Source organism: Natator depressus, chromosome 14 (assembly GCF_965152275.1).
Source record: "Natator depressus isolate rNatDep1 chromosome 14, rNatDep2.hap1, whole genome shotgun sequence".
In the NCBI taxonomy this organism is placed as follows: Eukaryota; Metazoa; Chordata; order Testudines; family Cheloniidae; genus Natator; species Natator depressus.
The window spans coordinates 393,407-405,814 of NC_134247.1; the positions used below are offsets into that span (position 1 = coordinate 393,407).

At 41.0% G+C, this 12,408-nt stretch overlaps 1 protein-coding gene across 2 annotated transcripts in view; it reads left to right on the plus strand.

Moving 5' to 3' along the window:
• The window catches only part of DUS1L (dihydrouridine synthase 1 like), a 28,834-nt gene that overhangs the window by 6,505 nt on the left and 9,921 nt on the right, over positions 1–12,408 (plus strand). For both annotated transcript variants that reach the window (XM_074971077.1, XM_074971079.1), the window contains exons 4-12: positions 252–302; positions 1,393–1,505; positions 2,313–2,395; positions 2,663–2,766; positions 8,379–8,523; positions 9,067–9,163; positions 9,524–9,612; positions 10,532–10,698; positions 11,327–11,364. In XM_074971077.1, the coding sequence (XP_074827178.1) occupies positions 252–302; positions 1,393–1,505; positions 2,313–2,395; positions 2,663–2,766; positions 8,379–8,523; positions 9,067–9,163; positions 9,524–9,612; positions 10,532–10,698; positions 11,327–11,364 (887 nt within the window). The remainder of the gene's footprint in view (positions 1–251; positions 303–1,392; positions 1,506–2,312; positions 2,396–2,662; positions 2,767–8,378; positions 8,524–9,066; positions 9,164–9,523; positions 9,613–10,531; positions 10,699–11,326; positions 11,365–12,408) is intronic.

Sequence of the window (12,408 nt, forward strand, 5' to 3'; positions counted from 1 at the left end):
CAATACATTCATCAGCCTTAGGGAGCACTAGAGAGAGCAGGGTGTGGGGTTTCATTGTTTAACCTGTGAATCTGGGGTATCATGGGAAGCAGAATGATCTAGCTTTTCCAATTTGGGCAGAAGAGTGGAATTCTGTATCTATCTGTGAGGAGTAAGAATGTGGTTGGTCCATGTGTGTAAATAAAACAGAACCCTTTAGGATCATCATTTTGTCTGTCTGTGCCAGCCCATAATGTGCTATTTTGTTACAGGTCATTATGGAGCATTCTTGCAAGAGGAGTGGGCTCTTCTCCAGAAAATGAGTAAGTCCCCAAAAGGGGCCTCATTAGCTGAGGTCTCACTTTGGAAGAGAGTGTGGTGGGGACATAATATAGGGGAAATTTAGTGGGCATTTTATTTTATTTTTTATTCTGGTAGCCCCACAACATACTGGGCGCTGACCACACACGCAAAAAAGACACAGACTATATTAGCTATCTTGAACAGGCCCTCTACTTAGCCATGATTAGTAGCGTGATAATTTCTCACAAGCATCATGATAGAGATGAGTCTTGAGAAGAGGATGGTGACGTTATAGGCCAGTTCAGAGGCGCATTCCATGCATGAAGGGTAGCATGGAAAGAAACAGAGACATATGTGGGAGAGGTAGACAAATGGAGATCAAGACTGGCATTGTTGGTTGAGCAGAAGGAACAAGGGTTGACGTGATAAGAATAAAGAGTGAATAAGTAAGGAAAATGAGAGCTGTTAAGGGTCTTGAAAGTAAGGAGAATGAGGACTTGATATAGTGGAAAGGGAGGAGGAGGCACAGCAAATTAATTTTCAGCATTTGATGCCTTTCCTGTTGCAGTTCAGGTTTTGACTTCACTTTTTGCTGCCACTACCCTAGTCTGGGTAGACATACAGACAGTGCAGTATAAATAAGGCTACGATTTAGTCACAGGTATTTTTAGTAAAAGTCATGGACAGGTCATGGGCAACAAACAAAAAGTCACGGCCCATGACCTTTCCATGACTTGTACAATATAAATGCCCTGACTAAAACTTAGGTGCTCTGGGTGTCTCCTGTGGCTGATGCTCTGGGGTGTGGGGCAGCCTGGGGCCCCACCGCTCCTGCTCCCAGACGGCTGCCTGGGGCCACCCAGGTAGCAGCTGGGGATACCTTTAGCTGCTCAGGCAGCCCTGAGGTCAACCACACCAGCTGCTGCAGAAGTCAGAGGTCCCAGAAAGTCCGTGACCTCTGTGAAAGACTCACAGCCTTAAGTATAAACAATACAGTTGTCGCAGGAGTGCTGGCTCTTTAGGCCATTCTGCAGCACAGATCTTGGGAAGAATAGACTCTCTTCAAAGCATTGTGCAATCCACTTACCTGTCTTTTCAATCCTTCCCCAGTTTTGCTTGCTCATGAGAAGCTCTCTGTTCCCATCACATGCAAAATCCGTGTTTTCCCAGAAATTGACAAGACAGTGAAGTATGCACAGTTGCTGGAGAAGGCTGGCTGCCAGGTAAGGAGGCAGCTGCTTCCTATACTGTTGCATTAGACATAAATATCTCTATAAAGCACCTTCATCCAAAGATCTCTGTGTTTTGTGGAAACTGATAGGTTATATTAATTTGCAGATGGAGAAAATGGCACAGAGAGTTGTGACTTATTCATTGTCATACACAGCAGAGTCAATAGCAGAGTCAGCAATAGAACCTGAGTCTCCTAACTCAGAGTGCCCTGCTCTAACCATTGCACCATGCTGCCTCCTTCACTGGGAGTGAGAATTCTAGTCTAGGCACAACGCTGTAGGAGGCAACATGAAAGTGTGAAATCAACGTGTCTGTGAAGGACACCTTGTAGCAGACACAGCCAGTAACAAATGAGAAATAGAAAGGAGGATTTCCTGGGATTTAACTCCAATTAAATTGTACAAATTGGGAGGGACTATCAAAAAAGAGATAATATAACAGATGGTGGCCTGGCCTTATGCCCAAAAGCAGCAGGTTTAGCCATATTTGTTACTTGTTCCAAAGTGAATACCAAATCAGTAAGAGAGCTGAGGATACAGGAATGCTATAGAATCTCCCAGGAAATGTCTGTGCCATGTTAGGGAGTGGAGAGTTCAGAGATGCCCAAGTCCTTGTCACAGTATGTGAGCTGGTGGCATTTCTGGGGCCAGAGTCCGCACAGTAATCAAGGTAACATTGGGAGTTCTGTGGCATCCCTGTACATGAGCAGAGGGGGGAATTTCCTGGTGTAGATTTTTTTGTTTGTTTGTTTCTAATGATCCATGTACATGAAAATTAAGTGTAACTTTGCATTCTAGCTATTGACTGTCCATGGCCGCACTAAGGAACAGAAGGGACCTCTTGCTGGTGTGGCATCCTGGGAGCATATCAAGGCTGTGAGGTAAGTGCACCTGTACACATATCAACATGTGCGTGCATAGTGTGCATAATCCCCTTAACTCCATACCCAAGTGTTAGACAAGCTTCTGGCTAAACACATTCAGTTTCAGTGTAAGGTTTGGATCCAGAACTTGGTGCAGGGGCATCAAAGGGGAAACAGGGATTTGTGATCGCATTAGAAGTTTCTGATTCATTCAACAAATTGTGAGCAGGTTGGTTTCTGTTTTCTGATTCTTTTTTTGTGTGATTGTTCTCTTCACTTGTGTAGGAAGGCTGTGGGCATCCCCGTGTTTGCAAATGGAAACATCCAATACCTCAGTGATGTGGAAGAGTGTATGCAGAAGACAGGAGTGCATGGTGTCATGAGTGCAGGTAAGGAAAATGAACTTTCTTGTATAATAACTTTTTTTCTGAATCCCCTTGATGGATCCATGTTAGCCTAATCTGTTAGAAACTAAAGCCAAAGTCAAGTGTGGTTTGTTGAATGGCCTTGATGTAAAGAGGACTGCTCTTCATCTGCATCTCCCTCATACTGGTATCTCTTATCAAAACCAGGAATCACTGTATAATAAAAGTTGCTGTACTGGACTTAAAATACTATTGTGTGGATGATTCAAACTTTATTGAGTTTAACTGGTTAGCATAAGCTTTTCAGTGCTGTATTGCCCTAGAGTAGTTCAGAGCCATTAGGGTGAAACCCTGACCCTGCAAGAAAGTGTTCCATGGTGAATTTTTCTGTTAATGTTCTGTAATCTGTCAGAGGATGTGAAATGCAAGTATCAGGAACTGTGTCCCATCAGCTGTCTGTGACTGTTGTTACCCATGGCAACACATGGGTAAATGTTTTGTAATGTGAATTTAACAATCTGGCTCTTTAGGGCATCTTCTCCTAAGTACAATGCCTTTTGCTTAAACTGTTCGCTGATTAATCTGGTCAGAATTTGAGGAATCAAAAATAAAATTGTTACCATTTATACTCCATGTATCTGATGAAGTGGGGTCTAGCCCACGAAAGCTTATGCCCAAATAAATATGTTAGTCTCGGTGCCACAAGGACTCCTCGTTGTTTTTGCTGATACAGACTAACACAGCTACCACTCTGAAACCTGTTACCATTTATACTGATCACTTTAGACACAAATTATTGAATGACTCTGTCACTAGTTATAGAAAATTGCCATAATTATGAACAAGAAAGAAGAGAAGGGAGGCCAGAACAGATTCATGTAAAAGATATTGTTCAGACATTGTTTTTAGTACTATAAGCAACACAATGTGCTGATCAAGCTGCAGTATGCACCTTCTTGATCATGTGAATAAGATCTACTGCTTGTTTCAATCAAAGACATAGGAATGGACTTGGATGAAATAAACAGAAGTCAATAGTCCATAAATAAACTGGACTTTATCTTAGTGCTGAGCTTTGGCCTTTGGAGGGAGTGATCTGTCACCATTCCTGAGATAACTGCACTTCTGACCCCTTTGTGGCCTCCTTGAGGGCACCACACTTAGGTGTCAGGCTTTTAGCTGCCACCTTTCTTGGGGCGGTTTCCCGTGACTCACCCTCTTGACTGGGGAGGTAGGCTGTAGTTTCTCTGGCAATTCACTGTGTTGACCTTTGCAGATTTGGTTTTAGTTCAGCATCTGCAATCCTATGCTCACAGAGGCAATGACAGAGTTAATCAGGGACAAACCAGCCTACATAAAGCAAAATATTATTTATTCAGAACATACAGAGAAAATGTCTTGAAAACAATAATTATCTCATGTGGAGATCTTAGCTTATCAAGCAGTCATCCATCTTCCACATGGAGACCCTGATAGGAACAAAGTACTTCAGGCCCTTTCTGCAGGGTCTGGCTCCCTTTGTCACAGTTTCATGTCAGGTCATGGATCAAATAAGAGTGACTTCCTTCCCTATGTCAGGATGGTCACTTACACAGTTTTCATTTCTTTGTTCGATCTCTTGAACCAGATCAAACTAATATATGCAATTTCCCCAGGAGGTGAGACTTCTGCAGGCTTGTTACTTGCCTAGGTATGTGCATTAATTATCCCCCAGTGGTTTTGGTTCCATCAGGAAATCTCTGTTACATCCCCTTGGAGCCAGAATACATTTCCTAGCCCATCAATATATATATAACATTTATAAAGTTGATAATCTTTGGGTCTTCCAAGTGTCCATAATATCTGTCACTCTGTCATCCAGACAAATCAGTACATAAAGGTTTTGGTGTATGGTTTCCAGAGGGCTGAGGGGGAAAGTGTCAGAAGAGAAGACTTGTTCTGGGCCTTTGGTTTTTATGTCTGCTTGTTGAGTGACTCTGTGGCTACTGGTTGGTGTTTGGCATTTTTGCAAACAGAAGGTCTCTAGGATATTGTTTAAGATGGGGCAGCATTAGGTTCCTTCATTATAATACTCATTGTCCTACTAGGCATCTTACCTCTTACCTGGATGCTTGCTTCCTCCTTTAGAAAGAGTGGCCTGTTCCAAATACTTGGCACTGTCTGTTGGATTATCTTATGGCTTCAATTAAAGTAGCATGATTTAATAGAGGGTAAAATTTTCAAAAGCATCTAAATGACTTAGATGCTGAAGTCCAATTTTCAAAAGTGGTTATGACTTAGACCCAGATCCTCATAGGTATTTATGTACTGAACTGCCATTGGAGTCTGGACCTTGGGAGCCTAAATCAATGGTATTTAGGCTTCTAAGTGCCTAACTCACTTTTGAAAATGGGACTTTGCGCTTATTTACAGGGAAGGAAGCCCAGAATAGCTAGTGCAGAGTAGCTGTTCCCCAGGTGGACACTCTGATGCTGCCCTGAACAGTGCCTTTTTGCGGTGGTTTAACCAAAACTCCAAAAAGGCATTCTTCGCGCAGAATAAGAGTGGCCACATGGTGAGCTAGTGCAAAATAGCTAGTGGCTTTAAATTCCCACCCTAGCTATTTTACCCTAACATCCCCATGAATTTACCATGTAGACAAGCCCAGAGGTGCTTTTGAAAATTGTACTCGAGTTCCAATCCTGGCTCTGTCACTGACTCATTTGAGAATGGGCAAGTTACTTATCTTCTCTGCTTCAGTTTCCCCTTGAGCACCAGTGGGATAATGATACTTACCTCATATTGGCTGGTAAGGATTGATTAGTTAATGTTTGTAGAGCACTTTGAACATCTAAAACATTGTAAAAGTACCATATTACTACTGGTACATCTACAACCCACAAAGGCTTTCCTCTGAGACAGCACCACTTAGATGTATGAGGTGAAAGGTTATTTACTGATCAGGGTGGATAAAATTCATGATTTTATTGAAATTGATTTTTAAAATTTAAATTAGATTTTGTTTTTTACGTGTTGCTAGTTCTTTACTTCCCATTTTATAGTCTTAAATTGCTAACGTTAATGTTTTATACTTGTTTCTTTAGCTTCCGAATTATTAGTAGAATTTCAGATTTTACATTTTTTTTTCCTGCTAAGAAGTTCAACGCTTAGAGTGATCATCTATGCCGAAAAAGACAAGTCTGTGGCCTTATTAACTAACTTACTCTGAGGAAAAACAAACTGAAACAAAAAAAATTAAGAAACAAATAGTCCATACTATATTTGCAACAAGTGCAACCTTTAGATACCTATTGAACTTCCACAAATCAAGACAGCTGAAATGCTTTGACCGCACCAAACTCCTCCTAAGTCACTTAAGTACTTCTGGAAATCACACCTGTAAGTGCCGAACTATATGTTTAGGAGCTGAACTTTAGCCACCTAGTTTGAAAATTTTGGCTAGCATGTGTGTAAAAGTTTTCAGTAACTTTTTGTTAATGTTTGACTCTAAGTAACTTATTGTTAATACTGAAGCAAATTTGTTTTGAAGTGACATATTTTATATCATTAAGAAAAAGGTTTTAATAAAAGTAAAATTATAACCGTTGATGTTTTAAACATTTATGCACATGCTTAACTTCAAGCATATGAGTAGTCTCATTAAAACCAATGGGACTGGTCTTCTCAGTAATGTAACTTACCTGCTTCAGTGTTTGCAGGATCAGGTCCTTTAGTTTTATATATTTTGCCTGTAGCAGTTTTGTAAAATCCAAGTAAGATGCTCTACTGTTAGTGCCATTTGGAAAACAGCATTTATAATTTAGTTTATTGTGGATTTTAATCTATGGTTGAAATAGCAAAACATTTAGTTAGTTTTACAAAATCAGTTAAACCCACAAAAACCTAAGGGCTAGATTCACAGAAGGACTTAGGCACCTAAATCCCAGAAGCAGACCCCATGGGAGAGATTGAGAGCTCCACATCAAACTGTCCAATAGCCCAGTGGCTAGGGCACTCACCTCAGAGGTGGAAGATCCTGTTCAAATCCATTCTACCCCTGAGATAGTGGGAGGCCTTAACTGGGGGTCTCCCACATCCCAAGGGAGTACGCTAACCACTGGGCTAAGTGTTGTGAGGAAAGTTCTCTCTCCTCCTGTTCCTATATCCAGCCCCTGTTATAAGAATGTCATAGGAACCTAATTGCAAGAGAGGCTTTGCAACAGAAAATCCCATGCATAGAGAGGCGACTCCCTGCAGCCTGAACCTAGGCACGTATCTCCGTGAGAGTGGTGGGACTTACAACACTGTCCCTTTCCTTAGCATTTCCCATTTCCTAGCGTAGGTGAGAAGTCATCTAGCATGCTCGCTTTTGTGAATCCCATCCTTAAATGCCTGTTTTCCTCCATTCATTGTATGGGGAGTCTAGACACCTTACTCAGGGCTTGTCTACACAGTGCAGCAAAGTGTGCCAGAGGAGTGAAATTTGTAAACTCTCTAACATGTGCCTAACTGTCCCACATCAACCTTGCTGGTGTGCTCTAAAAGATATGACGTGATTTGCCATGCCATATAGACAAGCCCGCAGGCTTTATGAATCCCAGTGATTTTCTAGGCTTCTAGAAGTTAGTCATGGTGATGCCTTGTTCCAAATTTTGACATCAAAACTTCACTCTTGAGTATTTAATGGGATCTAGTTATGGCTGATTAATTCTTAATGGTAGCCTTAAGGCTACTTGGTATTTTTTTTGAGCTGATGAGAATAAGGGGGGTGGAGAAGGCTTGGGTTGGATCAGGGAGCTCTGAGAGTGTTTGTCATGAGAAGGGGTGGGTAGAGATGCCTGAAATCCTCAAAGTCATGGTCTGTGGAATGTTGCTGAGCAGTTCCTGAACCCATGGTGTTGAGCTTGTGATGAAGATGTCACCATAGAGCAACAAAACTGGAAATAAAACAGAGGCTGCCACTGAAGGCTGCCTGTGCTGGTGGCAAAAAGCCTGAGTCATGGGGTGGAAGGTAGACTGCTACAATCCAGACACAGGGTTCCCCTGCTGGGCTGGAGTTGCGAGCAAATAAATCATGAAAACTTGGAGACTGCAGAAAAGAAACAAAAATTATTTGAGGGCTGCAGAAAATATCTTACAATGAGAGACTTAAAAAGCTCAATCTGTTTAGCTTATCAAAAAGAAGATTGAGTGGGGACTCAATTACATTTCTCATGGGGAGAAAATACTGAGTACTAAAGGGCTCTTTAATCTAGTGGAGAAGACATAACAAGGACCAATGGCTCCAAACTGAAGCCTGACAAATTCAGATTAAAAATAAGGCACACATTTTTAAACAGTGAGAGTGATTAACCATTGGAATGAACTATCAAGAGAAGTGGTAGATTCTCCAGGTCTTGGTGTCTTCATATCAAGACTGGATACCTTCCTGGGAGATTCTTTAGCCAAACAAAAGTTATTGGACTCAATACAGGGGTAACTGAGTGAAATGTAATGGCCTATGTTATACAAGAGGTCAGACCTGCTGATCTAATGATCCCTCCTGGGTGGTCAGGCCAGGCCAGGACACAGCTGGTCCAGCTCTTGGACACAAGAGGTTGTGCCACCTGCTTTACCCTGAAATGAAATTTTTAGAATTCCTCTTTGTTATTCCCCAGAAGGTAATCTTCATAACCCAGCTCTGTTTGAGGGACGAAACCCTGTGGTATGGGAGATGACTGAGGAGTACCTGGAGATAGTGCACCAATATCCTTGCCCACTGTCTTATGTCAGAGCTCATCTCTTCAAGCTCTGGCATCACACGTGAGTATCTCCACAGTGCTATAGTGTTTTGAGAGTTCACCTTGCGTAGAAGTACTTTGTCTTTTGGGAGAAGGTTGGCCAATCTTGCTGGTGCTAGATTAGCCTCTCTTGGCTCTGCATGGAGAGAAAGATGTTTGCTGAGGCCTTTAACCTTCACAGATATCCCTGGGAAAATAATTCTTTCTTTCTCTCTCTGAAACTGGAGAAGTACCTGCCTGTCCCTTCGCTCTGCATGTCAGCAGACATAATTAGCCTTATGAAATCTGATTATAGATATCCAGCCACTGATATGATATTCCTAATAATGTTAGGACTTCAGTCTTCTCTTGTGTAAATGAGCATGGTATCACAGAGTTCACATTCTGACCTAATTGCAGAACCAAGTCAGAGAAGATAATATTTGAAGAATGAAACAGCTAAACTCTTGGCAATTGGCAAATGTGTCAAGAAAAGGCTACAAAAAGCTCTTGTAAAGGATTTGTTCAGTCTCCACAATTTAGAAATGGTGAATGAAAGTAACTGGATGTTTGGGATTTGTCTCAGGCTGCAGGTTTACCAGCAGCTTCGTGAAGAACTGGCAAAAGCGAAGACACTAGAGGGCATTGCAGATGTCAACAGAGACCTGAAATTACGATGCCAGGTAACAACTTGGGCCTTAACTGCTGGAGTAACACTGACCCTACTTGGAGGGAACCTGCTGGTGTCACATGCACTTGATCTGCGTTCATGCAGTCTTGGAACTTTGTAACCTACCAACATCACAGCCTGGCTAGCTAAATGTTGTACTGGCCCCTCCCATTTAAATTTCTTTCTTTAGTGTTCAGATATGCTATGTTTTTTCCATAGCTTTATTTGAGGGTGGGTTTTTTCATTTGTAACTGTTGGTGTGTGTAAATTTTAATTAAATTTTTGTGCCTTTCCAGGAATTTAAAGTAGTAATGACATGGGGGCATCTAGGCAAATTGAATAGGTATCATTGGTTGTAATTTGTGTCCTGCAGGAGGAAATAGCTAATCAGAAAGAAGGAGAGAAGCCAAAAGGAGGATTGCCTTTCTTCCATTGGATCTGTCAGCCATATGTCAGGCCAGGGTAAGTTGCCTACTCTAGCACTGCTCCCAGGAGAACTCACTGGACAGGATGCACGTGTGCCACCACCTCAGAATACACATTTCCAGTTTTCATGCCCTGAAAGATTGTTTAAAAAAAAAAAAAAAAAACTGGATAGTTTTTAAAAATGACATCTCAATGAACAAAGTAAGGTATTTGCGGGGGAGTAATTCACAAAAAAATATCTTCCCCTTTTGGTTCCTTCCTCAAGTTTATTATCTACCTCTAGAAAGTAAAAAATAAAATAGATCAAATGAAGCTTAGAATAAGGACCTGCACGTGAAGCAAATACTGCTACTTGACAATGTGCTGTAGTTACAGGCAGCATTCATCTATTACCTAGATCTGCCAATGGAGTAGAGATGGGGACTGAATGCCCTTTTTATCAGAAAGAAAAGGAGTACTTGTGGCACCTGTTGGTTAGTCTCTAAGGTGCCACAAGTCCTCCTTTTTGCGAATACAGACTAACACGGCTGCTACTCTGAAACCTTTATATCAGAGATGATTGTGTGTTTTGCGTGAGATCTTTTTAAACTGTTAGCATGACCTACCTAGGGGGAAAACTTGGGTTGCAGGAGAAGACTACCTGACTGAGAATTTCAGGACAAACATTTACCCTGAGAACAAAAAGCTTTTTATGGAACTGACTAATTTAACTGCCCACCACACACTAGATACTGCTCTCCTGCCTTTTTGCTTTAATAGCAGGCTCAGAACTCTGAGCTATTCTATAAAAACCCTAATATTTGAGCTTTTCTTCCATGCTTTTAAGGGCTGCGTCTCACCTGTGACATAGCCATGATAGACAGTGCATTTTGCCTAGACTTCTGTAAAAGCACTGTTGTCAAAGGAACAAAGTTGTCCCCTTCTGTTAACTTACAGTGATGTTCAACCATTTCAGGCCAAAGGAGATGTGCAAGGAAAATGGAACCAGTGGGAGCGAAGGAGGCATGCGAGGGAAACGAGCCCTGGAGGATGAGGACGATGGAAACTCTGATATTCTCTCAAAGAATAAACAAAAGAAAAAATTGAGAAATCCAAATAAACGCTTTGATCCATCTTTGAAACGTAAGAGAACCTGTCCTAATCCTGATCAGCACAAGGAAGGGGGAAGGCTGCTAGCATTACCTTTTTAGTATAAAGCCGCCACCTCCTTCTCCTCTTTATTTCCATTATGCAATTGGGGAAAGTTTCCTACAATTAGAGCAGAAAGGGGCTTGGGAAACCTTGGGAACAGGAAGCTCAGTCTAAGTGGAGTTGACCAGGAAGGGGGGGATTTATTATGAAAGGGGCAGATTATCACCAGTTTCACAGTGAAATCAGGTCTTTCATCTCAGAGTGCTTTATAACTCTGTTATAACAGCTGCAGTCACTATTGTGTAATGTTGAAATGCAGTGTCTGTTTTAAACAGCTTCCCTTTCTTCTCCTCTCCCCAACTTGTTTTATAACTTTCTCAGACAAATTCATTGGGACTGATATTTCCATGTTTGGTCTTAGTTCAGATAATTTTTTTAAAACTTCAACGAAATCTCTTAATCCCTTTTAATTTGTTTCTGTGTGTAAAATATTGCTCCTAAAAAATGCACCTTCTGGCTGCAAAGGTTGGTCACCCTGGAGCATTGAATTTGCTGTTCTCTTTTAAATATCATTCACTGTCTGGGATACTCATAGACCAAATTTGTTTCTCTTTTCCAGCTAAATATGCAAAATGTGATCATTGTGGAAACCCAAAGGTAGGTCCATCCCTCCATCCCTTTTCAAGTCTCTAGTAATGGATGCTATTTAAACTCTGATGAAATGCAAACAATATATCTGCTTCTCAGGCAAAGGCCATTGTGCTAATTAGGCAAGTGATTATATCAGATGCTGAGGTGAAGCTATTACGTAGGGTAAAGATGACGTAAATAGATTATTCTGGATACTTTAATCTCTCTTCTTCCTGAAAAGAGCAGTCTTGGTGGTTTATTGCTCTCAGCAAATGCTGGTCAGCAGTCTGAATTGCTAAATCATCTGAAAGATTGTTACATTATTAAATATCAGTCCCCCAAGCACACTTGGAAGCAAATCTCTGACCAAATGAACTTTTACAAATTGCAGCATGGGAACTCCTCTGTTTGCTAGGTAATAAAGCTCATACTGTGGTTATTTTTGTAGCTTTCTGTAAGAATTAAATATCTGAGTGATTCTCTTAATAGGTATACAAGACAGATATTTTAAACTTTCCAGTGACTGAGTAGGGAAGAGCAGTTGGTCTGCCATGACAGCAGGAAATTAGAAGGAAAAAATACTAATGAAAGGCAAGGCACAGATCAGACTGCATCAGATTTAAATGAAAATCGAACTCTATATCTGTGCCTGGTAGTGGCAGAGACAGAACTGGAGGATTTTGAACTATTCCCTTTATTAGAAGAGAAAATTAACCCCCATCAGTGCTGAAGGTTCCACTAATGAAAAGGCATTTGTTCGTGGGATATCAGATCAAATCCAGACTTCACTACTGGGAAGGTTTATTAATAGGGATGTCAAATGATTTAAAAAATTAATCGCGATTAATTGTGAGATTAAAAGAATTAATTACACTGTTAAACTTGTTATAAACATTTTTGGATGATTTTCTACATTTTCAAATATATTCAATTACAGCACAGAATACAAAGTGTACAGTGATCACTTTATATTATTTTTTTATTACAAATATTTGCAATCTACAGGTCGAAGCATGAAAGGGCATACAAATGTTTAGCATATCTGGCATGTAAATACCTTGCAATGCCGGC